The sequence below is a fragment of the Clinocottus analis genome, unplaced genomic scaffold, assembly GCF_023055335.1.
Source record: "Clinocottus analis isolate CAN_PGR_092001 unplaced genomic scaffold, fCliAna1.0.p SCAF_23, whole genome shotgun sequence".
Taxonomy (NCBI): Eukaryota; Metazoa; Chordata; class Actinopteri; order Perciformes; family Cottidae; genus Clinocottus; species Clinocottus analis.
This window is the reverse complement of record NW_027175965.1, coordinates 8,203,386-8,230,000: the sequence shown is the minus strand read 5'-3', so window position 1 is coordinate 8,230,000 and position 26,615 is coordinate 8,203,386. Positions and strand designations below refer to the sequence as shown.

At 41.4% G+C, this 26,615-nt stretch overlaps 3 protein-coding genes across 4 annotated transcripts in view; 2 read left to right on the top strand and 1 right to left on the bottom strand.

Annotated features, from left to right (window-relative positions):
* LOC137793698 (homer protein homolog 3-like) overlaps window positions 1-15,631 on the top strand; it is a 30,270-nt gene extending 14,639 nt beyond the window's left edge. Inside the window, exons 5-11 of the mRNA XM_068590002.1 lie at window positions 51-158; window positions 3,876-3,884; window positions 5,895-6,031; window positions 8,907-9,063; window positions 11,996-12,106; window positions 13,109-13,189; window positions 14,452-15,631. Of these exons, the coding sequence (XP_068446103.1) occupies window positions 51-158; window positions 3,876-3,884; window positions 5,895-6,031; window positions 8,907-9,063; window positions 11,996-12,106; window positions 13,109-13,189; window positions 14,452-14,637 (789 nt within the window). The 3' untranslated portion in view covers window positions 14,638-15,631. The remainder of the gene's footprint in view (window positions 1-50; window positions 159-3,875; window positions 3,885-5,894; window positions 6,032-8,906; window positions 9,064-11,995; window positions 12,107-13,108; window positions 13,190-14,451) is intronic.
* A 3,032-nt stretch (window positions 15,632-18,663) lies between these two features.
* LOC137793639 (ubiquitin-ribosomal protein eL40 fusion protein) lies at window positions 18,664-20,632 on the bottom strand. The gene is made up of 5 exons (XM_068589911.1): window positions 20,483-20,632; window positions 19,934-20,045; window positions 19,464-19,550; window positions 19,170-19,272; window positions 18,664-18,815 (listed from the first exon to the last, which is right to left on the bottom strand). Exons 2-5 carry the CDS (start codon window positions 20,034-20,036, stop codon window positions 18,722-18,724), a joined length of 387 nt encoding a protein of 128 aa, XP_068446012.1. The 5' UTR covers window positions 20,037-20,045; window positions 20,483-20,632; the 3' UTR covers window positions 18,664-18,721.
* Window positions 20,633-21,234: 602 nt separating this feature from the next.
* On the top strand, window positions 21,235-25,302 carry LOC137793638 (uncharacterized). Of its 2 annotated transcripts, none has more exons than XM_068589909.1 (9): window positions 21,235-21,307; window positions 21,425-22,001; window positions 22,150-22,259; window positions 22,918-23,015; window positions 23,327-23,427; window positions 23,876-23,997; window positions 24,117-24,306; window positions 24,383-24,468; window positions 25,161-25,302. In XM_068589909.1, the coding sequence occupies exons 2-9, from the start codon at window positions 21,791-21,793 to the stop codon at window positions 25,287-25,289; spliced, it is 1,047 nt and encodes a 348-aa protein (XP_068446010.1). In that variant the 5' UTR covers window positions 21,235-21,307; window positions 21,425-21,790; the 3' UTR covers window positions 25,290-25,302. The 2 variants fall into 2 exon arrangements, with proteins under 2 accessions (XP_068446010.1, XP_068446011.1); XM_068589910.1 differs by having other exon boundaries at window positions 21,240-21,307; window positions 23,879-23,997.
* The last annotated feature ends 1,313 nt before the right edge of the window (window positions 25,303-26,615 follow it).

Here is a 26,615-nt window from a genome sequence, read left to right as displayed (position 1 = left end):
TGGCAGAAGGACCATGGAGGCCGTCTTGTGTAACTCGTGTCCTCCTGTAGTTTGCAGAGCAGTTCAAGGAAGTGAAGGAGGCGGCCCGTCTGGCCAGAGAGAAATCTCAGGAGAGGTTTGAACTGGCCAACCCGGCGCTGAACATCGCAGCTCCAGAGGTAAAAGCTCTGCTCGACTTTCCTTAAAGGTTTTCTTAGTTTGGCTCATCACAGCATTCTCTGAAAATAAACCTGAATCCTTCTGAATCACTGTGACCGATCTGACAAAAGGCCTAATCAGACAAAAGTAAGGGAATAATAAGAGAGCATTAACATATTAATACATGCATTTGGCCACCTCAATGAAAAGCTTTCTATTTGCTGATCTGAAAACATTTCACTGCAAACTGTTTTGAAATGGGAACAATGGGAAAATAAAATGTTGGAAACTGTCCACACTCGGGTTGTGGAGTATTCCAGATATTGTTTCAGAAAAATGACATTACTGTAGAGTTTCTTGTATTGAATATTTAGATGCTTTGACCACCATGAATATGGTTCATTTACCCTCCATTGTATTGGTCTGGTGGAAGAAGAAGAGGATTGAATAACCACTGGTTTTATTCTACGAGCAAAGTCTGAACAGTTTGTTGTTCTTTACAGGAAATACATTTTTAAATGTGCTAAGCACGAACAACAGGTTCAGGATCCCGAAAAGGGCGACGATGGCGTCTGTGCCTCTCCGGCCGGTACAACAGAACAGAGCAGGAATATGCCAATGAATTTAGTGGCTTTGTTTCTATTTTAAATGAATCACGAGGGATCGACTGTAACTTCATCTGGCTGCTCAATTCTTCTCCCGTTGGTTAACTCCATCAAAAGATTTCACGCATGAGCGATGGAGACGAGTGGCAGAAAGAGAGTGACGGTGTTTAGAGGGGCAGAAATGAAGGAAAGAAGAATGAGGGATTATGAAAATAGAGATGGAGGAATAGAGGAAAGCCTAATCATCTATAATTGAAGGGAATTTGGCTGCTGCTGAAAGGACCACGGCCAGTTTTTTCCCGCCAGCGTCCATGATTTCTTGGTGCATTTGATAACTCTGAGGTTCAGTTGGAGAAGAGAAAGTTCACCCGCAGTGGAAACTCTTCATCCTTCAATTCTTCTCTCGCTCACAAAACAAACCGGCTCGTAGCGACAGCAGATCCTAGATTACAAGAAGAGTTATTGTTTTCTTTTGACAACCCGAGTTATTCTTTTGCCTTTTGGAGGCAGTGATTTAAGTGTACAAACATGGCTGACCTTTGTGTTTATTAGTGAGAGAGAGAGAGAACGCTGTCGACCGCAACATCAGCTCCGACCTGATTCAAAAGCCTGCAAATTTGCTTTTAATGTGTCATATTTTGTTTAATATTAACCTTTAAGATCAGATGAATCCCTCAGTGTATTTGACATTGATCAGTTCTCGCTGAACATGTGTATTATGGAAGTAATAGCCAGTCAAAGTTGTTATGGAGTGTAAGTACTTGAGGTTATTGTGCGCACAAACCACAGCCAAGTGTTGACTTCAGCTCCAGTGTGGCTCTAATGTCAGATTAAAGCTCCATTAACTCGTTGAAAGCTGTGGTACCAATTTTGTCTCCAGACCTCCTTTTCCCTGTGTTTGAGTCGTCATAGGAACCCCAAATTAATTCCAATACTTGTGTTTATTGTATGTATTTGTTCAGCAAAGTCTTGGGAAAAAAATGTATATCTGTAAAAAAATAATAATCCCTTTTTAAAGATATTTTGATGGTAACTATGAACATCCAGCATAATATGAGCCAGATTCCCCAAAAATGCCTCCTGGAGCGTCAATAAGACACCTTTATGGAAAGATTATTACCTAAAGAATCAGAATATGCAAGAACAATCATAATAAAACAAAGTTAAGTGTGAGTGAATGGAACAAAAAGTGTCTAAATGTTAGTCAAAACGTCAGCAAGAAGAGGAGAAAAATGTGATAATACACAGCTGAATGTGCAAAGCTTACATCATAATACACTGATGGACTTAAAAAAAAAGGTTTATTTGCTTTCAGCGAGCTGCAGAGTTTTGTCTCTTCCTCGGCTGTGTCTTCGGTCTCGCAGCACATGAAGCTGCTCAGTAACCATCGACGGTATCGCAGAGGTGTATCTGTGCAGCCTCCAGCTTCACGGAGCACATTTTCTGCCTCTGATACGTGGACAGCAGCAGGGGATCTGCAGGCGTAAAGCTTCAGCTTTCAGGCTTGTTTGCAGAGCTCCAAGCTGAGATGGTGAAGCTCAGCGAGATAAAGAAGGAGAAGAATATATAACGTGCACTGTAGCACTGAAAGAAAGATGCAAAACTGGTTCATGCCATGAAATAACATTAAAGGAATATATTTATTGCTTAGTAGATTCTCCATTTAGTGGCCATTGCTCTGTTCGTGTTGTCTTGTTCAGTATAAAACAGCTTGAATGAGACAGTAAAGAGGATAGATAGTCATATGTTTACACTTTTGTCGTTGTTTGCACTGTTAGCGCTGTTAGCTGCAAACCGCTTTGCCGTGTTGAGAGGATAGAAATGCTCCAAATCTTCTATTATGCCAATGCATCCGCCCCTTAAAGGCTGCACCCTGTGAAGAAAACCTAGAAGCAAAGCCCGGACGTAAATAATTCCACGGTCCGTGTCCCTTCAAATGAACACAATTGGAACATGACGCGTGGTATTAATGAGCTCATCTCGCGGCGCTTGTAAGACAAAACTAAGGTTGGAAACACGGAGTAAAATAAATGAAATGTCAAAGAGAGTGCAGAAGAGATGGCGTCTGTGCCCGTAAAGCCTCTGAACAGCAGTACAAACACAGCAGCACACAGAAGCTGCTTCCCTCATCTGACAGGTAACAGCTGTCATTTGTTTGTGCCTGCTGATTGGAGCTTTTTTTTGCTCCGTTATCTCCGTCCGTACATGGTATCCATGCAGAGAGGCCAGCAGGAATGCCAGTTATCAATATTTTAAACAGACTCTGTATTAAAACCAGCTAAAAAGGTGCAACTGTGTGTGTGTGTGTGTGTGTGTGTGTTGTGCAGGGCAGGTGCTTCAAGGGAAATGCATGCATGTACCTCTGATGCATGGACACATGAATAAATAAATTAGGTATGTGTCTCAGTGAAACTGGAAATGGAGGCTTTATAAAGCTTCAGGAGCAAACGCACTGATGCTCAAATAAATAAGTAAACAGCGTAGATGTACTTAAGATGAACAGTGGTGCAGAGACATCAGCTTTTAGGAAAGCCCTTGAATATTAAATCATCTGGCTTTTCCATCGATTTCAAAGCCTCTCGAAACTTCAAAAAGTGGATGTATGTATGTGTGTGTGTGTTTGCGTGAGTGTTGTATTTCAACACACATTTCTTTTGCAGATAGTGTCCATGTGAATGTTTTTTATCAGATGTTTAATTGTGTTCCACTTCCTTGATTATTAAATAAAGAACAGAAAAAGAAAAGATAATGTGATCGCCATCTTTTTTTTCTGTCTCTATCGATGATGCTGAGCTCACTTTCCCAGACAACACGAGCGGCACCGTGAACACTTCTTATTTTAATGAAGTTAGAGGGTCCTCTTCTTCTTCTTCTTCTTCTTCTTCTTCTTCTTCTTCTTCTTCTTCTTCTTCTTGTTCTTCTTCTTCTTCTTCTTCTTCTTCTTCTTCTTCTTTTCTCCAAACAAACCAGAAATAAAAATGAACCAATACCTTTTCAGAACAAAGCAAAGTCACTGTATGTATGTTCAATAATGTCATGGTTTTATTTATCTATAATATTCTTTTTCCTTCTGTTTCTCCTCATGTGATCCTTCCCGCTACCTTTCGTGGATGCATCATGGGACATCTGCAGCTCTCCCAGGTGCGTACAAACAAACTCACTCCATCCCGCGATGAAAAAGCGACGAAGAGACGACCATCTTCTTTTGTCTGAGGGGCCGCGGTGTTCGTAGGCGTGCGTCTGCGTCGACTATCACGCTCAATAATTCATCTGGAGTCTGATCAAAGTTGACTTCAGAGCACATTTAGCTTCAAAGCACAGCTGGTGTTGGCTACTAAAGAGTGAAAGCTTTGTCAACGACGACAACGTGTAATTCAGTCCGTACGGTCTGTTGAAAATGGACAGAATATGGCAACAAGCAGATGAATTCATCTGAATTTACTTCATCCCAAAATGAGAAGATTCAGACTTCAATGATATCCTGGAACAACCCCTGGAGAACCGACTGCACAGAACTGTCCTTTAAAAAGTGGGATTTCCTTTGAACTCTGCCTAATTAGTCGTCGGGCTCGTGCTCGTGTGTGTCTGCCTTGTTTCCACTCAGCCTGTTAGCGAACAACATACGGAAAAAGTGCTGTAAATTTGTAATCCTATTTATGACTTAAACATGATCCGCAGAATGAATTATTCAGAGATACGCACAGCCGATCCGTCGGCTTTGGGGCCGGACCGGCGTTGCCTTGACTTTGATTTTTTTTTTCTTGGGTTCCTTCTTCTGGACACTTTGCTCGGCTGTGTTTTTTAATTCCATATTCATCAACGGGGTCAGACGGAGAGCTGCTCAGCTATAGATGATATACGATCGCCCTCAGAGGAATACACTCGGGCTTGTTCAAATTAATAATACAATCTTTTTTTCTATAATAAGTGCAGGGGTGTAACACTTCTTGATCTTCGACAAGTTCAGGTTTAGGTTACCGCACATAAAGAAGAACAACGCTGGGGAAAGCAACGTGCACAATTAATTCATCTGAAAAAAAGAAAGAAAAGGATACTTTCTTTCCGTGTTTGCGTTTGGTCTTCCAGCCCGCGGCCTTCAAACTGAGGAAAATGGTTCACAAAACTGTGAAAGGGAGCTTGATCCCATTTCTGGGCATCAGAGGAGGAAAATATCAAAAGCAGATTGGTTCGACGTGGCGTTGCCAGGCTGGAGTCACTCCACCCGCACGCTGCTGTTCATGTAACCTGTAAAGTCTCTTTGTGACAGCAGAGGAACCTCAATGACTCTTTTTGTCTCGCCGGTCACTGTGTTTAACTTTCATGTTCCACTTGTTATTGTTCTTCTCTTAATGAAGAAAAGCAAGAAAAGCAAATTCTGCTGTCGGACATATTGCATTTTACTTAATTCATAAATCTCCCGGGGATCAAACATGTTCCCAAATAACTTGATATCCAAATGTAACAACTAGTTGCTGCAAGCGAGGAAGGAGTTGCACCGTCTTGTTGTTTCACAGCTGCAGATCCATTCAGTGTTGAGCTGAAGGTCACTGAAGTCGTTGAGTTATGTCCTGTTGGATCGGAGTCCTGTCAGATCCTTAAAGCCGCGTGAGGACGAGGCAGCTGGTGCTCGCCCTGCATGGACCGGTTCACAAGCACCCAGATGGGACGCGTCAGGCTCTGACGGGCGGAGCTCCGTCCTGTCACGTCGAGTCTTGTTCCTCTTGTTCTGATGACGGGTCCGAGTGTCGAGGCGGTAATCGGCCGGTCGACCGCTCCAACCTGAGCCTCTGAGACAAAATCACATGAGTTGAGCTCAAGCCCGTTTCATCCACAAGCAATACTCTTTGTTTATGGGTTATTTTAGCACATTCGGAGCGTCCACTGAATAAAATAATGTCATACATACTAGTTGCACCTTCCTGATGGCTGTTGTCACTTTCTCTGGTCTCCCAACAGGAAAACTGCAGAGTAGTCGACGAGGATTTAATCCCAAACATCATCTTTTCTTCAATTTTTAACACTTACACAAAATGTGTTTCGAGCACAGAAGGAAACTAATGTTTTATGAGCGGCGCTCGCTGCTGATCTGACGTTTCAGCTTGACAGCAGAGCTCGTTTTCCTGATGGTTTTGTCCGTCCCTGTCGGTCCAGGAGTTATCCGAGGAGCGCCATTCCCCGCCGCTGCTCTCCGTCAACGGGCCGGGCGAAGAAAAGCTGATCCGCAGCAAGAGCGCCGAGGTGGAGCTGACGGCGGAGAAGGAGAGGGTCAAGAAGATGTTGTCTGAAGGGTAATTATCTTTTATTCGACATCCTGAACATGGATATTTACCCGTAAGACAAATGTTTCTGTTTAACGTCATGTATCTTTCTTCTCCCTGTGCAAAGGGAGCAAACAGGTTGTACTATCTCGTCACGCTCTGAGGCCGAACGGCGTCTACAGCGCTGAACGTAACGCGCTATCTAAAGTGTGATCTGCAGGACTCGCGTCACAGAAACAGTCACAGCCGCCCCTGTAACAGTTTACAGCTGCTTTGCATAACTTTCTTCTTTTAGCTCAATGTCAAATTTGCTTTTAGTGAAGAATGTGGTGGAAAAAAAACTGGAGAAAAAGTGGAAAAAGGGGCATCATTTAGCTGGAGCTTCTGATGTTCATGAAATAATATTTAGACTTTCAGAAACGCATACAGCATGAGAATATTAAACAAAACACAGAGACGTAACAAGACAAAACAGGCATTAGATGTGAGTGAGTGGAGAACTGGAATGTAAATGGTGTCTGTTGTGGTTAATAAAGTTTAATGCTTGAGGTTGTGACCCAGCGAGCAGACCAGAGCACTTTGCTGAGCTCTGTGCAGTAAATTCAATGTACTCCAACTCCTAAAAGCCTGTTTTCTCAGTAATTACAAGCCATTAAACGGCAGAGTGCATATTTAAATGTTTATAAAATGTTTATCGCCATCATTTTTTTTTCACAAGTGAGTTTTGTCGTTCATGAGAACAGCAGCTTTGTGTTCTGTCCCGTGGCTCAAATGTTCACCAATATTTACTAAAAGCTGTTGACTGGTTTCTGAGATATCCTTTTCATAAGCAAAGGGAACAACTTTTGGAGAGTCGGCACTTTTCTTCTACATCAAAACAAACTATTATCCACCCGCAGAGACGAGTTTGTACCCAAACTACACCTGAGGGCTTTCTTTCTGGAAGGAGAGCTGCTATTTGAAAAAAAAAAAAAAAATGAAAGAAAAAGTGACTCGCACCATAACTGAAAGCAGAAAATGAAAAGTATTTTGTAAACTGGAAATACATTTTTAAAGCCGTCCGGCCACAATCTTTGGTTCGATCTCATCGCGTGACTCCAGCGAAAAACTCAACCTGCTGGTTACCGGATGACAGCTGCTGCCGAGCTGGAACATCGAGGAACACGTGGCGGCGATAAGGAGACAGATATTTCCCTCGGGCGTCGGCTGAGACCAGAAACAGAGCTGAATATCGGACTTTCTTTCATCGGGTGATGCCGCCGTGTTATTTTACAAGGTGCTGCTATGTCAATGTGATGCTGACGAGTCGTTTCTGCTGCCCCCAAGTGGCTGAAGAGAGCTTTTGCAGATTGTGCTCCATTCTCCTGACCGATGTGTCAGGAAAGCTCAATTTAATCTCAGTGGTTCTCAAACTTTTTCTGTCACCACTTTGGAGGAAGCAAAATGTTCGGGCCCCAACAACACGGGAACAAAATGGTGTTGAGACTCCTCCATCCGTGCTTTTTTAATCAACAGATTAAAGAAAATGTTAATCCCTTTCAAGTGAACCAGATTACTCCATCTGACAAAAACTAATAACATGTGCAATCACTTTGTTAAAACAATGGAAATAAAGTTATATATGTGCAATAAATAACTCGTATTTGGCAAAAAGATGAGCAAGGAAGCCGGTTGGATCCCTGTTTTCTCCCCATAGTTTCATGTTGATGTGTCCTTGAGCAAGGCACTGAAGCCCCAGAGCTTCACAGCAGCACAAAGCTCCTTCATCACTAAGGATGATGGGTAAAATGCAGAGAATAATTCCCCCCACTGTGGGATTAACAATTTTTTTTTTAATTTTAAGAATCTGCATCTCCTCCCCCGCACCCCACCTGTAATACCTCCGCGCCCCACTAGAGGGTCGCGCCCCACAGTTTGAGAACCACCGCTTTAAGCTCTTAAGTAAAATCCCATCGTTGCTAAACTAGAAGATCAGCAGTGAGTGGTTGTGCACTGGTGTCGGTGTGTGATTGTGTGTCCGTGTCTTAACACCAGCCGGGTGTAACGAGCACAGAGTTTGTGTGTTTGTTGTCATCGTCACCGCGGTGTTCATTATTGATCACTCCACCTGAGAGGAAGCATGAAACCATTCCTGCCCAGCTGCTCTGCAGCCTCTCATCCTGTGGGTTTTATTGAGGATTGTCGTAATCCTACGCAGGCTTTTTTCTTCTTCTCTTGTTGCTATGGAGAGTAGTTTTACGGATGCCAAGCTGTGAGTTTAGTTGTCATGGTGTGAAATCTCTCCGGTTTATTAAATACTGAATCCTGACCTTTCCCGGCTCGCGGGACCCGATCCGTCTGTCCAACATGTGGAGGATGGAGCTCACATCACTTGTGTTGGTTTATTTCCTTCTGTGGCCTTGTGCAGGCAAAGACACAAACGACAAAAGAGCGATCGAATATTTGTGTAGTAATCATAAAATTAATTTGGATTGGAGGGAAAGATAATACAAAAGTCTGATGTAAAGATACGAGTCATTGGGTGCTAAACGAGACGTGGTTTTTAATACAGAGAGTGAGTTTTCTCAGACGTCTCTAAAACATTAAAAAACACGGCCTAATGGTTCCTTAAAAACACAATAAATGTTGCATCAAATTCCTCCAAACAGCTGGTGCAGGGTGACATAAATGTTTCACTTCATAACCTCATTATCTTCTGCGTTCTCCTCACCAGCAGGGCGTCGCTCTGACAGTCAACCAGCTTCATGTCTTTAAAGCTGCACTCATCAAGATTTTCTATTTTTAAAAAAACAATCCAAACGACTGTGACACGCTAAAGGGGTGTTTTCTGAAAAGGAGCTCCACACGGGAATGAATAATGCAGACATGGAAGTTTAGTCTGTGTATTTCTGTGACTTCCCCTCAGGTCCGTGTGTGAGATCAACATGGAGGCCGAGCTCTTCACCCTGCAGGACAGTAACTCCAAGCTGGTGGAAGCGCTGCAGGAAGCCAACGGCAGCGTGGAGCAGTGGAAGAAGCAGCTGTCTGAGTACCAGGAGGAGACGGATCGCCTCAGAGAGCAGGTGACGTACGAAGCCTCAGCATCCAACTCAGTGGTCAGTGCCGTGGTTAAAAAAATGTGTCACTTGCAGGTAAAAAATGTCCCAAATGCGCAAACAGCAAGAAACCTTGTGGTTTGTATCTGACTTGAGATACCACAACTACTCAGTTTCAGATGGCGCTCAGTGATGCCACGACTCACACTAAATGAAGGTTTCTTACTCCACGCAGACTTCATTCACAACACCTGCAGGTTTACAGATAATCTTGTGTTGGTCGCGGTCTCTCAGACATCGAGCATCTCCTCTCATCCGTCTCCATCCAAGTACCTCGTAAACGCCCAAAGATTTAGTAATAAACATGATTTCACTGAGCGATCAAAGGCCCCGCCTCTCTCCTCACAAAAAGCTCTGTGACTTTCTTGTAAAAGTCCTCCCTATCACCTTTTATTATTAAAAGTGTAGAAGAAGCAGAACAGCCATTTAAACTCGAGGCTCTGCTTCACCTGCATCCCCAACGTTAAATGTCGAGTTTATGATTCCCTTATTAATGCATAACGCAAATGATAATTACCAGTTTCCTTTACATTAAAGGTTTATAATATCAGATTCTGAACCATTTATTGCCAAATATGTTTACACATACGAGGAATTTGTCCTGGTGGGAGGTGCGAAACATTTAACATTAAACAATAAGCATGCAGTAATTTGTATTACCGTTTATTATTTAGGATTATCAGGGTTAACATTTTGACCATCCATCAAACCCTAATGTGTTTAAATTCAAGTTTAAATACTAAATGTGACTAGTCGGATAGAAACTGGATAGATATTATGCAGATGTTTTTATTCAGACATCTAGAACTATCACACTAAAATCCCCATACACACTTGGTCTCTTCCAAACCGCAGATGCATTTTTCATCCCTCACTTCTTGGGATATTTCTGTTGACAGGCTCCCGGGATAATCGCAGGGCCAGAACGCAGGCATTTCATCTTTAATTTAGAGAGAGAAAATCATGCCCTTGGTCAAGCTTAACAAGCCTCCTTCGACACGACAGAACGAAGTGCCGCCGCAAACCGGTCTGCGAGGAAACTAGAACCAGCAGTGACAGAAAACCGGCCCTTTCTATTTTTAGCCCGTGTTGTGGTTTCATCTATCTCCTCGAGTCCAGGTGAAGGTTACCCCCTCCTGCCCTAAAAACACACACACACTCTGCAGCAAAGTCAACCAGGTGGCAGGATGTAGAGCAGCCCCCCCAAGGTTTGGCAACAGTGTGATGAGGCGGACCAGGATGTTTTTTCTCAGGCTGGAGGGGGTTACAGGACACCCTGTGCTGCCCAATCTCTTTCCCCCTTTCTGCCCCAGTTTACAGAAAGAAAGCACATCCTCGTGTGTGCAGAAGAAGCGAAGTTGGCTAGCTTTTCCTCCCTCGTCACACTTCAGCCGTGTTTGTGTCCACGCGCAGCAGAAGGTTTATGTTGTGGGTTGAGTCTGACCTCTGCTCCCTTCAGAAGAGATTCAGCAACACATGGAGGCTGATAGTTACTGCATTTGACTGTCGGATACTTCAAGACGTTTTTCTGGACTTACATATGTAGTTGTTTCTGTTTTCTTTAATGTCTTTTTTATATTTATCTTTAGTACAAAGCGCAGAAACCGGCGTCAAATTCCATGGATGTGAAATGTTCATGGCCATTAAAGCTGATTCTGATTTGATTTTATTTTGAAGTCATTAATTTGCTTTTCAGTTGCGCAAGTTTTGATGATTTTTGGGGTAAATGAATTTGGGTAAAAGCTTATCAACAAATTATGTTTCTTCCAACTCAGTTAGTTGGATCCTCCTGGAGATGCTCCTAAGCTAGTAGACAAACGGTGAGACGCACAACTTTAAATGCTTAAATGTTCTGAACCGTTTGGCTTCTCCGGTAATATTTTACTGGATATGTTGTTTTTTTTTACAAGGTTAACGATAAAACTTTTTAAAAAGTCTCCAAGGCAAGAGAGTTCAGCCCTGTGACCACTGGCAGTAAATCCCTTTTCCCACTGAAGTGTGTGTTTGTAAGTGTGAGTGCGAGAGTGTGTGTGTGTGTGTGTGTGTGTGTGTGTGTGTGTGTGGAGATTCTTGATAGATGAGAGGAGGCATGAATCATTGTGTGCGTGTCGATGATATGTGTGTAGGCGGGCAGGCGGTGACCCCTCTGTTGGTTTTCCTCGTTTCCATCAGTAGTAATCGTCAAACTATTTGCATATGACTATAATAATGTATTTGTACACTGCCGCCTTATGTAAAAAAAATAAAATAATAATGTTATGGCTGATTTCTATGTTTTCCGCTGGAGGTCAAAGGGTCATGTGGTGTTCTCGGGATTTATAAAATGACACCACACATTAGCTTAATGAACACTTTTCATGGGGTAACTTCTATAATAAAGAGGACTGTATGGATGATGGATGGATGATGGATAGATGATGGATGGATGGATGGATGGATGGATGCTTTATTAATCCCCAATGGGAAATTTGTTGTCAGAGTAGCGCCTAACACTTTTACAGACACCGAATCAAACAAACTAAACACACAAAATAAAATGTAACAGGGATGAAAAATATAGACAAAATATATATGTATATAAAATATATACATTTACACAATAGAATACAAATAATGTCTAGTCTACTGCTTCAGATGAAAACCATGTTTACAAAGAATACTTTTTTTTAAAAACATTTCTATCTATTTATGTATTATTTAAAAATCAACATGTTTCAACACGTTCCCTTCCTAACCCCACAAACTCAGAGTTTTAACGTTATTAAATATATTCCAGCTCTAACCGCGTCCATTTGATGGGTTGAACTGCAGCCTCGCAGAGCGGCGAGCGTGACTGTAAACTCTCATGGTCTTGTCTCAGTTTTGTTCATAAGTCTAATATGTTAGTGGTGGGTTCCAGGTGGCGGAGCTGGAGGCCCAGCTGGGGCCGCCTGCTGCCGGTCAGACGGTTGGAGAGGAGCTGAGTCGATCGATGGAGGAGCTGGAAGCCCTGCTGAGCGCCAAAGATCAGGCAAGACACCACTTCAGTCCATCCATTACAGTCCAAATCCATTTACCACCATAAAGGGAACCTCAGTGTGTGATCCCCTGAACGCCTCACACACACACACACACACACACACACACACACCGGCCTTTAAGGCTTTGAAAGAGATCTTTCTGGTTCAGTACTTTTGTTTTCATCTCAACCAAGAAGGCAATTACTAGAAGAGAACGCGCTTTGGGGATATTGCTTATGCCCTTTAGGTGTCTATTTTTATTCAATCCTTCATTTATCTTCACAGCACTGTAATTGTTTTTGCGGATTCATTCGTTTGTTCAGACAAAGAGAGCTTTTATAAAATACCTCAGCGTCACAGGATTAAGACGAGATGTAAAAAAGAGTCCAGAGCTGCCAACTCCATGTTAAGTGAAATCAGAAATTCTGACTCTCTCTCATAACTGGTTCAAAGCTTGGCTTTTAATATGATTTTGTTGTGATGCCAAAGTATCACAGTGTGAATATTTCCTCTCCGTTTGAGCCAAGTCAATGTCCATCAAATGCGTGTCGGGCGCGTTCAGCCAAATAAATGAAACGCATATCAAAGTCGCTGCTGCCTCCCGGCGCCGTTAACATAGTCAAGTCTGTGACATCACACAAACAAGTTCAAGTTCTGGCGACGGCGTTCGTGCGAGGTCACAGTCGCTTCCCCCGAGTGGCTGAATCACCCTTCTGCTCCCTGGAAAACATCAAGGTGTCACACCGCTTATCAGCACCCTGATGAATGCCTCTTTGCACTGGATTCACCAGCTGTGTCATACAGATAGGCTGGATGTTTTGTAAACACTTTTTTTTTAAAGAACCACATGAAGTATTTTGGTGCACAACATAAGAGAAATATCCCGTGATGGACAGGGACGGTAGATGTGGTGTGAACGTGGTGTGAACGTGGTGTGAATGTGGTGTTAACGTGGTGTTAATGTGGTGTTGTGACAGTTCGTAATTACCGTTTTTTAATATATATTTTTTTAGGAAATTCGCAATCTACAGAGCAAGAAAACCGATGTGGGCGAGCTGGAGAAGGAGAGAGAGGAGGCCATGCAGAGACTTCAGGTAAGATGACAACTGCGTCGTTGCCTGCCGTAAAACACCACGTTGCAGTCAACGTTGCTGTACTTGTTACAGGGAATTGGCAAATGCTTTATTAGAAAATGAGCTGTCAAAACTTGAGTGATACGTTTTTCTTTGTATCGCCTTTGAGAAGAGAAACGTAACTGCTGCATGTCGAGGTCTTAAGAAGTTTTAACACTTGGAAGACAGACTTTCAGCAGAGCTTTTGATTGATGCATGATTGGTGGCGTTGCTGTGTTATTGTTGTTGTTACTTAACCCAGTAGAGCTTGTATGATGTGAGGACAGGAAAACCACTTCATTGACAGGAATGGAGATAAAAGCGTCTTCACGTTGAGCAGAGACATATTTTGTGTTTTGCCATTTATGCTTTTGGATGGATTTGTTTTGTTGTTCCATTCTCGTACAATCTGATTTCGACTCTGCAGATATTCATAGCAGAAATATTCACGGTTTATTTTGTCTTCACCATGTTACATTTCTTTTTTTTGACATTTTCCCACCATGTTGTGTCCTCGGCCTGTTTGATATCTGTTGTCTTGAAGCTCCTTTAAAGTAAGAAACACTGAAGTAGTGCAGAGTGCTGACCGGCTCACAGACGGTTCTCCAATCGAAACAGCTGACAAATGGACGATCAAAGCGCTGATGCTGTATCTCCACCACAGACGGCACAGTTCAAGAGAACTGAGAACTTCAAGGAGAAAACACAGTATTGGGCCTCCATGCTAATGCAGGAGCTCGTACCTAATGCATATTGCATCGCCTTAATTAGGCCCTTTATCATTTTTAGAAGTGGTGTCAGTTTTAAATTATGTATTTATGTTTGACCTCTACTGTCCTTGTGTTCATTCCAGAATCTGTTCATGGGTGCATTTGGCATTATGACCTCATAAAGCAATTGCACATTTAAACTTGTGGTACAAACCATTGTAAAGCAAATTAGCCTGTTATAACATTCTCATATAACTTTATTTAAAAGCAAAGCAAATGTGACTTAATAATTAGGGCATATTAATAGGCAGATATAGGAAACAGGGTTCTTATGACTTACTTTCTTCACCAGAGTGATTCACATTACTACTCAAGGTGTATTCCACAAACACATTTACAAATTTAGCAAAGGTTGCTTATGCTAATGCCATGAAAGTAGAAAGGAAGCACTCAATTTGGACACCAGCCCATGCAACAAATATTGAGAAAGACATCCAGACAAGAAAACTTTATTTACAGTTCATGTGTCTGCAGGATCTGGAGAGACAAAACGGCGACTTGGAGGAGCGAGTCCAGAGTGCCGAGAAGACGCTGGCGTCGAGCCGGGAGGAGCAGAGCCGAGCCGGGGTCGAGGTTCGACGCGTCATCGACGTCCTTGACGTCAAAATCTGCGACCTGAACGACTTGAGACAGAGCCTGGCCAAACTCATCGACAAATAGCCCGAGCAGCAGCAGTCGGGCTCGCATCTCCACAGTCGGCACCGGTTCCACCCATGTGGCCTCGATTTGAGCTTTTCTGGCTTATCACAGCAGAGCAACAATCAAAGCAATGTGTAAGAAAACGTACGGCAGGTATCACAAACCTCTTTGAGGTGTTGTGTGCAAAATAAAAGTCACATTAACGCTGCAACCTTGGTATGCTTATCATAAACCGTTGGTCGTGTGATTTTAAATGGCTGCGACTTGTTTTTCCATATCCTAATTCCCAGCAGCTGCATGTCCTTCAGCCCGTGAAGAGGATGATATATGATATTTCTAACAGGTTTTTTACTTTGTTTACCATCTGCCATCGCTGAACACTCTGAAAGCTTTTGATGAATCTGCTCTGGAAGAACAACGTCCCCCTTCCTCTTCTTGAAGCCATAGCGATGCGGCGCGTTTAGTCAAAATGTTACCAGGTGGCTGACAATGTAAAACGCTAACTAGTCTTTTCAGTGATGTCTCAAAAGGTCTGAAGTTATAATTTATTGGGAGAAAATAACTCAAATTACCTTTTTTTATATTTAAAATTAGCTATTGTGCAAAATTTGTCATTTTCCACAATCAAAGGTTTTTCTATTTTGTGTCAACTATCTTCTATTTTTTTTTAAATATATGTATACAAAGCGGGCACCCCCCTTGTATTATCATTTTCTCTAACCGCATTAAGAGGCAGGAGTGGCAGTAAAACTAGAAAAGAATCAAAAGAAAATGGCCCGGCGGTGTTTAATATCAGCCTCCCATAATAAAGTTTTCAACCGTTATTCAACCGTGGAGGAGCACAGACGGTTACACTGCGATCCCGTGACAGCAGGATGCTCCTCAGGACGCGAGATGGTTGTAAAATAAAGCTTTATGGACACTTAATTTGATGGATTCCTATATTTAACAAATATTTGATCATAATTCTAGACAGAAAAAACCCAAAAGCGACAGTTTTCTTCACCGCCCGAGGCCCACATGAATACGCTTTTTGGGATATGCATTTTCTCATAATTATCATTGGTAGATCTCAGAACTGCGAGAAAGGCAACTGGGAACAATGACGACAAGCTAAATGAGTAAAATGTCTGCTTTTACACAATAACAAGCTTGAGTTAATGTTTAAGTGACACCCTTCCTTTGACACTGTGGAGATGCACCCAGTAGAGACGTCTGCTCAGTACGAGGACACACCGAGGCAAAGACCCTGAATAAAGTGGCTCCAGTTCACCCTCAGGAGCCCGGACTCGTCTTAAACCAGAACATCATCAGACTCAGAGACGCAGCAACCTGCTCTCGTTCTCTCCTCTGAGGATCTTCAACGTACAACCACTTTGATTTAGTTCATGTTCTATGAGGACTGCTCTTTTCTCACCACTTTATTCTATTATTCATGTTTATCGATGGGTTACTCGGTCAGGATGGGGGAGTCAGAGAGGTCTACACCAGCCGTATTCCTGCTAAGTTGCAGCTGCAGGTGGTGTGTTTGTCCCCCCGGGGCCACTTTGACAGGTAGAACAGCACTTAAAGCAAAGATCCCGATGTGTCTCTGTGGTCCGTGGACGGAGACGCTGCCCCCCCCCCCCCCCCCCCCCTCCATGTGGAGTTGAACCTGTGATTGCACTTGGTTATTTTTGTGCCAAGTTTGAACTTGTTTACTCGTGTCAATGTTCACAAACAGTTCTACTTCATGTACTTTTTTTTCTGTGTTGCGCAACACTATCATTTACCAGAACAGTAAATAATAACTCCAGAGAGGCTCAGTGGAGCCGCAGAGCACAAATCATTATGAGAGCACTGCATGAGCTCTGCAGAAGCCCTGTACCTACCGAGGAATGTGAAGCTGTGTGTGTGTGTCTGTGTGTGTGTGTGTGCGCACAATATTTTGCAGTGTGCAGCGGGAGACTGCTAGAGTTTAAAAGCACAACTGCAGTAGTTTAGTAAATAGGTACTTCATTGACTTGCCCGTCGGCTTTATGTAACCTTCTGATGCACAGCAGCTCTTGGTCTTTGCTTCTCGCACCCGGATGAGTTTATTTCTTCATACGACGGTAATATAGGTTCAAATAATGTGCAATCTTTAGCCAATGATGCAGAAACCGCCAGAATCTAAAACGTCGGAATTGATTTTGTTACGACCTGTGTCAAAACCTGTTTGATAAACTACCAGATAATGTACCAGAAACTGCTTACCTGCAATTATTAATTTGTACGGGTTTTCAATAGTGTATTTATAACCACAATTATAGCTTAAGTAACTTAAAATATCAACTCTACAGTCCAAGTTTAATGCAGTAATGGCAGTTAATGTGACTGCATGATTTGCTATTGATCACATTAAGAGTTTATATTGCACCTTCAGTAAATAAAGATTGATGTTTCATCATTTTGACAAGTTACACTAACTGGGAGTTCAGACCAGCTGCTACAAGCAAGCACCGCTGAACTAGCAATAACGTTTCCAGCGTAAATAATTAGTTTGTAGGTAAGGAGACTGTTCCAATCCGTTTGAACAGACGTGTTTTTTCATCTTTTTTGGTTTCACCAGATGACATATTGCTGCCAGCCTTTGATCATGCATGAAGACAACGTGGAGGCCATCGGCTCCTCAGCATGAGCTCCTCAACGTGTGTGTCAACCACTTTGCGTCACAGCAACCTTATTCCAGTGTATCAGGAATGCACAACATTGTAAACAGAGTGGTGCCTGTGTACATAAAACAATCTAACTGTTGGTTCAATTCCCCTCTAGTGTCTGACATCTCTGGTTTAATTAAGTGTATAGTTATTGTACTTAAGGTTGCAACATGACATCTAAGTGTTTACAATACACAATATGATCAGTTGTAGATTTTAATAGATTGTGAATTTGATCTTCAGTTTTGTGTATTTATAGACCTTTAAGAGTATTTAGGGACTTGTTGCCAATGTACATATTCGGTTTATTGCTGTGAATTGAAACTGGATATAGACATGGCTAACAGGTCCCTAAATAGTTTAAAGGATAAGGTGGATTCCTCGTGAAATACACTGGAATAAGGCACTTTTAAAAAACATGTTACAAGCCACAGCTACAAGAGAATGCAGTACCAAAGATGCATCACGGTCATGCGAAAAACACAACTGGAACAAACAACTTCTGCATGTTTCAGAAGTTCATCTCGAGCCGTTTTTTTTTTTAAATTTAGGTTTTGAGTTGAACATGTAATAGTCAAACAGTTGACCCGTCAGCGAGACTCAATACCTCATGTGGTGGTGGGTAGTGTCATTGAAGTATTGGTAAATTGAGTGTAAAACTGGTGTGAGTCACTTGAAGGCTGCGTTTGTCGTTTCACAAGAATAACTGCATATGAGAGAAGATGTTTGTATGGTATTTGAAATTGTGAGAAGTTCCTTATATTTGTATAGAAACGTTTAACATTAAAACTCAATCATGCAATATCACTGCTGTAGTCTTTGTGTGATGGAAGGGCAAAAAACTGATGATTATGTAGCCATATTCAGGATTCTAGACGACTTAATACATTTCCTTAAATTACATTTCAGTTGCCAGAGAGGTGGCTTTCAATCCCCATCAGCTAATAAAGGGGCAGGAGTTGGCACAGACGTACCGGTCTCATTTTGCGTCGGCTACTACCGGCCATCTGAACGAGTTAGGCTGCATTGTTGGAACAACGCAGATCGGACAGGCAATATTTTGTTGCCAATTTAGGCTGAAACAACCAGCATGTGAAAGGAGACAACTTAAACTAGCCGTGTTTTGAAGAGACCAACAGTTCAACCATCTCAAGAAGCAGGTTTATTGAATTACCCAGATAACTCAGTAAACAGACTTCTGAACACTAAAGTCCCAAATTCTTCTCATTATTTAATTTTCTTTGACAAACAGTAACTCAAGTTAATTTATTCTGGTTATTTTTTTCCTAGCAGTTTAAAATTACCCGCACATTTAATTTAAATTCACAATTTCCTCCCACCACTGAATAATACCAGTAAGACAAGGCAGTATATTTCTTACATTTATTTTAACACAAAATGGCAGGGAACCAATTCAGTCAAAATGTCTACTTCAGCTTCTTCTTGGGGCGAAGATTGTTGGTGTGTCCACACTTCTTCTTGCGGCAGTTGACAGCACGCGGGTGCAGGCGGGCATAGCACCTGCAAAACAAGAGGTCAGGGGACAACTATAAGAATTTGTCTCAAGAACCAAATGGAAAAAACCTGATTTTTTTTGGGCAAGAAAAATACCACAAGAATGACTCAATTTGAGGAGGCCAGTTATTTGACTCAAATGTTGTCAACTGGAGCCTTCAATGACCCACAGATGCTGCATTCTGCCATTTCAGTTTCACAATTTAATCAAAACACCCCACTAACAAATCACAGTACACTTCCATTTTACTTTTAAATCCATGTAAATACTTTGATTCAATTAAATACTTGTTTTGACCTGCTTCCTAGTAAATCACAGCAGTATTGTACACAATTGAATTAATTGAATTGCAGACTTACTTGCGGCAGATCATCTTGTCGCAGTTGTATTTCTGGGCCAGTTGTCTGAGAGAAGGCTCAATGATGCCTCCACGCAGACGCAGAACCAGATGCAGAGTGGATTCTGGTGGGCAAATAAAAACATGATGTCAATCTCAAGTTCAGTCACATACACAAACTCCATTTGACAACCAGGTGCATTGTAAAAAAAAAACTTAGTTCTGTGGATTCAGGTTTTAACCAACTTATTATTGCTGGTTCAAGGTTCACTACCGACACATTAAGCACATCCGGCCTTGATAAAAATAAACGTACCTTTCTGGATGTTGTAGTCGGACAGTGTGCGTCCATCCTCAAGCTGTTTGCCAGCGAAGATCAGACGCTGCTGATCCGGGGGAATTCCTGCAAACACAACACTTATCAACCAGGCTGTATTCAACATTTAACCATAAACATTCAAGCACAGAAGGAAAAGATGCCAAGTGGTTGAAAAGACTAACCACAACTCACACCCATCAAACATGTTTGCATTACTTTAAATACAAAATATTGGTGAAGTTCCTTGCATGAAAGTAAGTAGCATGATCTGAAATACAGTAACGTTATACCGTGAAACCAAATCTACTCGATTGCACTACCTTAAATGTATACTTCAATTTGAAAAAAATGTTTAGCCACACTTGGCAAAAATAGTAAACCTGAAGATAAACTGTTTCTAAGCTCAAAGAGTAACTGTAAAAGTTACACCAGTTTAACTATCGACGAAGTTAAATGTGACTGCTCACCTTCCTTGTCCTGGATCTTTGCCTTGACATTTTCGATAGTGTCGCTGGGCTCAACCTCAAGGGTGATGGTCTTCCCCGTCAACGTCTTCACGAAGATCTGCATGTTTGCAGGCTGAGGATGGAGGAAACAGTGCCGTTAGCTCCCGAGTGGTCACACAACGTCAGCTAGCTCGTTGACAACCAAACTGTCAGAATCGTCAGCGACACACAGACCGGTTATTCGCAGTCATTACGAACAAAACGCGTGTGCCTTCACTTTGATTAACTTTTAAAATGATCGTGGGCAACTGCTTTGGATCAGCAGCTGCCGATGTTTTAGCTAGCGTTAGCATCCCGAGTGGACCTGGCGCGAGGCCTCGCCACATGCGGATCGTTGGTGTGGCGTTCAGTCACGAGTTTCTCTTATTTTCTGCCTTTTGAACCGGGCCCACACTATTTAGGACATTTTTCCGTCGATATACGACGAACAATATAGTGTCTTCATCGCATTCAACCACTCAACGTTCACTATATATCAACAAATAGGTGCTGGACAAAAAGTGTACCCACCCGGCCTCTAGCTGAGCCTCGACGAAAAGAGAGCGGAAGCGGATGTGACGCTGAACACGTCACTTCCCTTTTAATGTTGACACGGAAATAAAATCACGCGATTGCGTGTTCAATTTTAAAAACATGGATAACAAATATATTATGTAGAATCATTACAACTTATCTAGAGATAATTAATGTAAAATATATTAACAGCAACAGCCATTATTAGTTCAAACTAAATGTCAAAAGTTCTGCCAAACAACAAATGTATAGTACATATGGGTCGGAAGGAGGAACAGTTTTTAATCGTATGGTCCAAAAATATATTAGATTATTGTTATTATTTTAATTTTATGTTCCAGATTCACTGTAGTGTGTACGTGGCTGGGCATGACTATTCTACAAGTGACTGACACCTACTGTTGTATTTTGAACGTGCATGGACAAAACAGCATAAAGTATCAATTTGGGCAAGTAGAGCAGGCAAATACTGTGTAATTTCATTACATTTTTAGACCTTCTATGATCTATTATGCAGTTCTTTTGTTCCCCTGTTTTTGTTTGAATATTTTATGTTGTTGTTTGTTGGTTTTCTACTTTTTACAGGTATTTAAGTTATGTCTATGCTTTGCTTCTCTGTAGAGAACTTTGTAAACTTTGTTTTTAAAGGTGCTATTATAGCATGTAATAATTAGAGCTAATAATAATAACTTTATTTATATAGCAGTGCTGTACACATAAAGGTATTATTATTATTGTTTTAAATAAAAAAATGCACTACATTTTTATATATACTGTGTGCTCAAATGCACGACGAATCATGATGCGGGAATCATGAAAAGGGTAAGCAGTCCAAGCAAACCAGGAATTTTTTTTAATTATTTTCTGTTATTACTTAAGGGTGAGGATTTATTTTTGTGAACTGTGTTGTGGAATAAAATGTGAATATTGTGTGTCCAGTCCACTGATTGCACGTGGCCAGGTAATAGGACACCATGGCATGAGCTTGTGTCTCTGCAGGAGCAGCAACAGTATCAACATCATCATGTTCCACAGAACAGAGGTTTCCATGGTGAGGCATTGTAGCACGTTCACCTGCTGCATATTACGGTGGCTAGCTTAACCAAAGAGTTACAGTATAGTAAGGCGGACAAGGATGGTAAACAATATTACTGCAGTGACAAAAAAAAACAAAAAAACACCTGGTGGACCACAAGGACTTGAGCTATATATCAAGGAGTACCTGCAGAGGCAACGGTGTATCCTTCCACATTGCCATAGATCACCTGTACCCCGCGCTGAACTGAGCTTCACACCAACTCCAAGATGCAAACAGACCCCGAAGAGCCGGCTTTGCTCACCACACAGTCCCAGAAATTACAGCCCAAGTCCTTCCACCCCCCTGCGACTCTCATCCGACCCACAGACGGCATCGAGAAGATCCAGCATGTGGGACGACTCCCAGAAAGCACCATCAAAGACTCCTACACCCCACACCCTTTCTGTCCTGTTGTAAAAGCCACGGCTAAACATCTAGGTAAGTGACCATTTCATTTTTGCATTAAACAAAACATATTCAGTGCTAAAGCACATGATTAATGTCAACATTATTGACTTGTCATAAATAATAATGAGAGAATCTATGTGGCAGTTCAGCAGAATGTAATTTTAAATGTTCTCTATAGTCGAGGGTTTCCCGACAATCAAAGGGGACAAGCGCTGTCAAAATTTTGTCTCCCATTACAACAACACCTTCCAGGGAGCCTTGGGCAGAGCAGATAAACCTGTGGAAAAGGTAATACAGCAGATGTTGGGAATGAGCTATCGTGATCAAATAGGATTTTTTATATCCAACCAGACACTTGAATGAAACCCAGCAGACTCTAGAGGGAAACGGTTGCCATACGATTTATATGTTAATATTTAAAGTCACAATGAAAACACATATTCTCAAAATAGTGTTTACTCTGGAATCCATTTCAACCTTTGCTTGAGCTCAGATGTAATGTAGAATCCATCTTGCCTGCTTACTTGTTTTTCTTATTTTTAAATGAGCAGCAGACACATTAGCACATCTTTAAATAAAACATCATCAGCTCTGAGGCTAAAAACTGCTCCAAAACGTTAAGATTTACCAGACTACGTTTTGTATGTATTTAAGTTTATTTCTTCCGACCTCCATCCCTCTGCATTTTAGTGAGAATGAATGACTTTGACTTTAAAGATTTAGTTTTACTTTTCGAAACCCATACAGATAAACAATTTTCTCTGACTTCAGAGACCGACTGAGGTCAAACCGCTGAGTCAAACAGCTGTGCATGCTAAGGGAAGATACACCTGGAGTACCAGCATTTTAGAGTATAGTCATAATATTGACAATTGTTTTGAAGCGGTCCATAAAATTGGTGTTATTTGCTTAGACTGTGACAGTTATTCACATGTTCTTTCTTCAGGAGTGCTCAGTGGCTCTGGGTGATCCTGTGAAGATTTTAGAGAGGGAGACAACCCATGCTGCGTCATTCATCTGGCCCGCTGGAAAAACTCCTTTCAGGTCATTCAGTTCACATCCAATACAAACTCAGTCGTAAAACTGTGGAATAAACACAAGCTATAGGGGCTGCTGTCATCCGTCAGATCTCTGTGTTCAGACCTCTCTTGGTTCACTGCATGCTTTGATGAGGGATGCCAGACGTTTGGGGCATCTTACATGCTAAAATTGATATTTGTTTGAAACAAAATTCTCCAAAAAAAACTTTTCAGAATTGTTAGTATCACTCTTTTAAAGCTTACATTAATTGGGGTTAAATTTACCCCAAAACAAATATAATAAAAGCATTATTCTGACATGTTTTTGTTAAACAGGCCTCCTATAGTGAAGGAGCGTTTGAAGCTCAACCTTGAACATTTCTCCAAGAACTTATGGTCGTGCACAACCAGAGAAGACTTTTGTCACCACAAGACGGGTGAGTGTTTTCTGTCTTAATGTCCGGACAGGTTTTAGCCAAAAGTTTTCATTCTTGTGAACTGACAATTCAGAGCTATTACTTTAAAATGAAGACATCTTCGTTGCTTTAAGTAACGACACACGCTGCAAGGAAACCTAGCAGCTGCCTAAATGCTTAAGAGGTCCCCAAAAGGGCAAAGAACAAATGTAAAATCATTTTAAAAATACATTTGAACTCATGTTTGTACTGTTTACTATATGTGAATAAACTGTTCAAAGCATATATTGTGTTGTGCTAACTGCAATGAACAGTGTTCATTAGGGGAAGACCTTACATTTTTACATTTCACAATTTGTCTTACATACAGTACATCCTAATCTAAACCAATCAAACACACTATTGAAACAGAAATGCAACTCCATTAATCTCACTCAGCTATTCTGCCTGGATTTGGTTTACATCCAAGCAGAGCCAGTCATTTTCGTAAAGAGGGACGAAAATTTCAGTTCCTTACCCGAGGGGGATACCGACACGGGGCGCAACAAAGAGAGGATGTCCTTCACCACCAATAGAATCACCTTCTCTGATGTGAGATAACACATCTTCTGCATCACTATTTGTGTTTATAATAGTATCGGTATATGTGGTGCTTTAAACATACAAGTGAACAGTTTCCCCTTTAGTTTAATGTGTGATCCCGCCTGTAGGTGAACCACTCAGACTGTCCAGTTCATGCGTCAGGGGCTGACCGGATGACCAAGAGCCATGTCCAGTTCAGCCCACCCTGCCTGTCGGGCCAGTACTACTCAACCACGGCCAAAGAACACTACAGCAAACAGGACGGAGAGCCAGCCAGAGCGGTCGTCCAGCTGTCAAGCAACATACTGAGTGGACCAGGTGATGGATCAGTTGCTTTTTGTGTGTTTAAAGGGAGGTACATGTCGACATTAACTGTGTTTAATGTGTCCGGCAGAACACAAGTGGGAAACCAGCACCAGTAAGGCTCATTACCTCCCTTTGAAGACCAGCAGACAGCAGCCTTGTCCGTCACAGCAGAAGGTGAGAGATCCCAAAATGAAATCAAAAATGCCCCCCACTGACTCACCTGTGTAATTGTGATAGTAGCAGTGGCAGCAGTGGTAGCTGTTGTCATAGAAGCAAAATAGTAGTTGAAAATAATAATATGGAAATGGAAACAAGTGCTGCAGGAATGAGTCCTAAAACACGGAAATTAGTTAACATTTTTGCACTTCCCTTTCCCTCATCTCGAGGTCAGTGGGTTTTTTGGAAAGTTTTTTTGTGGTTGAATGCCTGAAATAATGTCAGTGATTAACACAAGCTTATTTAAAGTTTTAGTCTTAATATAATATTCCCACTTGTGAATTTTGAAGCTATTACATATGTTTTAGTTGTCACCAAATGTAGGCTTTTTATTTCTGTCAATTGCATTCATGCTTTAAAAATCAGTTTTGATCACAGTGTTTATTTATAAAGATTATCTTGTAAGTATCATTAAGTTTTGTTTGCTATAGAACTTGTTTTATGATGCTAGCTTTGGACAAACATGTTTATCCCTGTAGCCTCATGGTAGTGAGTAAAAACAGGTATACTTGTGGTAGTATCAGTAGGTCTCACATTTAATAATGCTGCTTATCATATCTCTTTGTATATGGTTTCCTATATTTCTCATCGCTTAGCATAATTGTATTTAATAATATGATTGTGTCTGCCTCTTTTCCTGTTAATCACAGGGCAACATCAGATTTCCTCTGGCTCATCAGCACGTCACCACCACCCACAGTGAACACTACACAACCAAACCTCTGATCTTGCAGCCTCTTAGCAGAAGTCCATCCTGCACTAAATTTCTCATAAAGTGACAGAGAAAAAACACTTAGTCACTTGCTCCTTTGTTCTTGCTCAACTCCTGATGAAAGATACAAAGTCAAATGCGTTTTGAATATGCAGCATATTCGACATAAATGTTTCCCTATCTACAAAGTGCTACTGTTGCTGTACAAACTATAACAAACTTATAAATAATATGCAGTTTAGCATTAAAAAGCAGTGGCAGCAGTTCTGAGTTTTGTATACAAGTATACTGTTTTCTCACCGTGACCTTTTCTTACTGTGCACATAAATCATTTTATTGGTTACATTAGTCTTTATCTAGTGGCCTCGAAGTAAATTGTAATTCCAATAAGAAACAGGGACTTACAGAGATAAATAACTCCTTTAAATTTTAAGCATGCATCCACTAAAGCTACTCTGTCATATCATTACTCAGTATTGTGTTTTCCAATGAATTGCAGATGAATGATAATCTTATTGAGCTAAAACTGTATCACTATTTACCAAGAACAGTTCGGGGGCCATCAGAGTGTGAAATATTGAAGCAGTGTGCAAGTTCAGCTTTAGCAGTTAGGTGGCTTAAACATAAACTTCAACCTGGCCTGTCATATTTAGGCCAGGAAGGAACTTGACTGACCTTCAACATTGTTTACACTGTCAATGCGAACTGCTATGAAGGTTATGGAGAAAGATCCTCATCCCCTCATTCGAGCATGACTGACCAAAAAAAGCTCTGTAAAAGCAATATATGCTGTTAAAGGAATAAGATGCAGTCTCAGCTCATAAACTTGCTGGCAAACACATTGAATCTGGAGTTCATCAACCTGGTGAAAGGCAGCAGTCCAGGTGGGCTGGAATGTCAGCTCAGGTCCAAGGTGTACAGCTGCGAGGACTTTTAACCCCGGAATAGACCGGACAACTGTTGTTTGAGTTTGCCTTCCTGTTCTTCCAGGAATCATGCCAAATACAGATTCATTTACAGCCTGATATGTTAATTTAAGACTGTGGCATGTAAGAAAACAATATAACAGTTTACATATTTCATACCATACTTTGTGCACCTGGTCATTTAAAAGCAGTAGTGTGTGAGCAGGTTGTTTTGGGATGACCTTGCATATTTGTTCAATACTGTTATAGACATTAAAACACACTTCATGCACAAATCTCAGCAGAATTATTATGCATATGAGCACTGTAGTATATTACAGTGATAAAATTCAGATAAGAAATGCCTCTTACTGAATTATTCAGTGTTTAGATTTTTTTTCTCCATATGAAATGTCATTTTTAATTGGCTTACTCATGAAAAAAGTTTGCAAATTAAAAAGTTTTAGCATGTCATGAAAATGTAAACT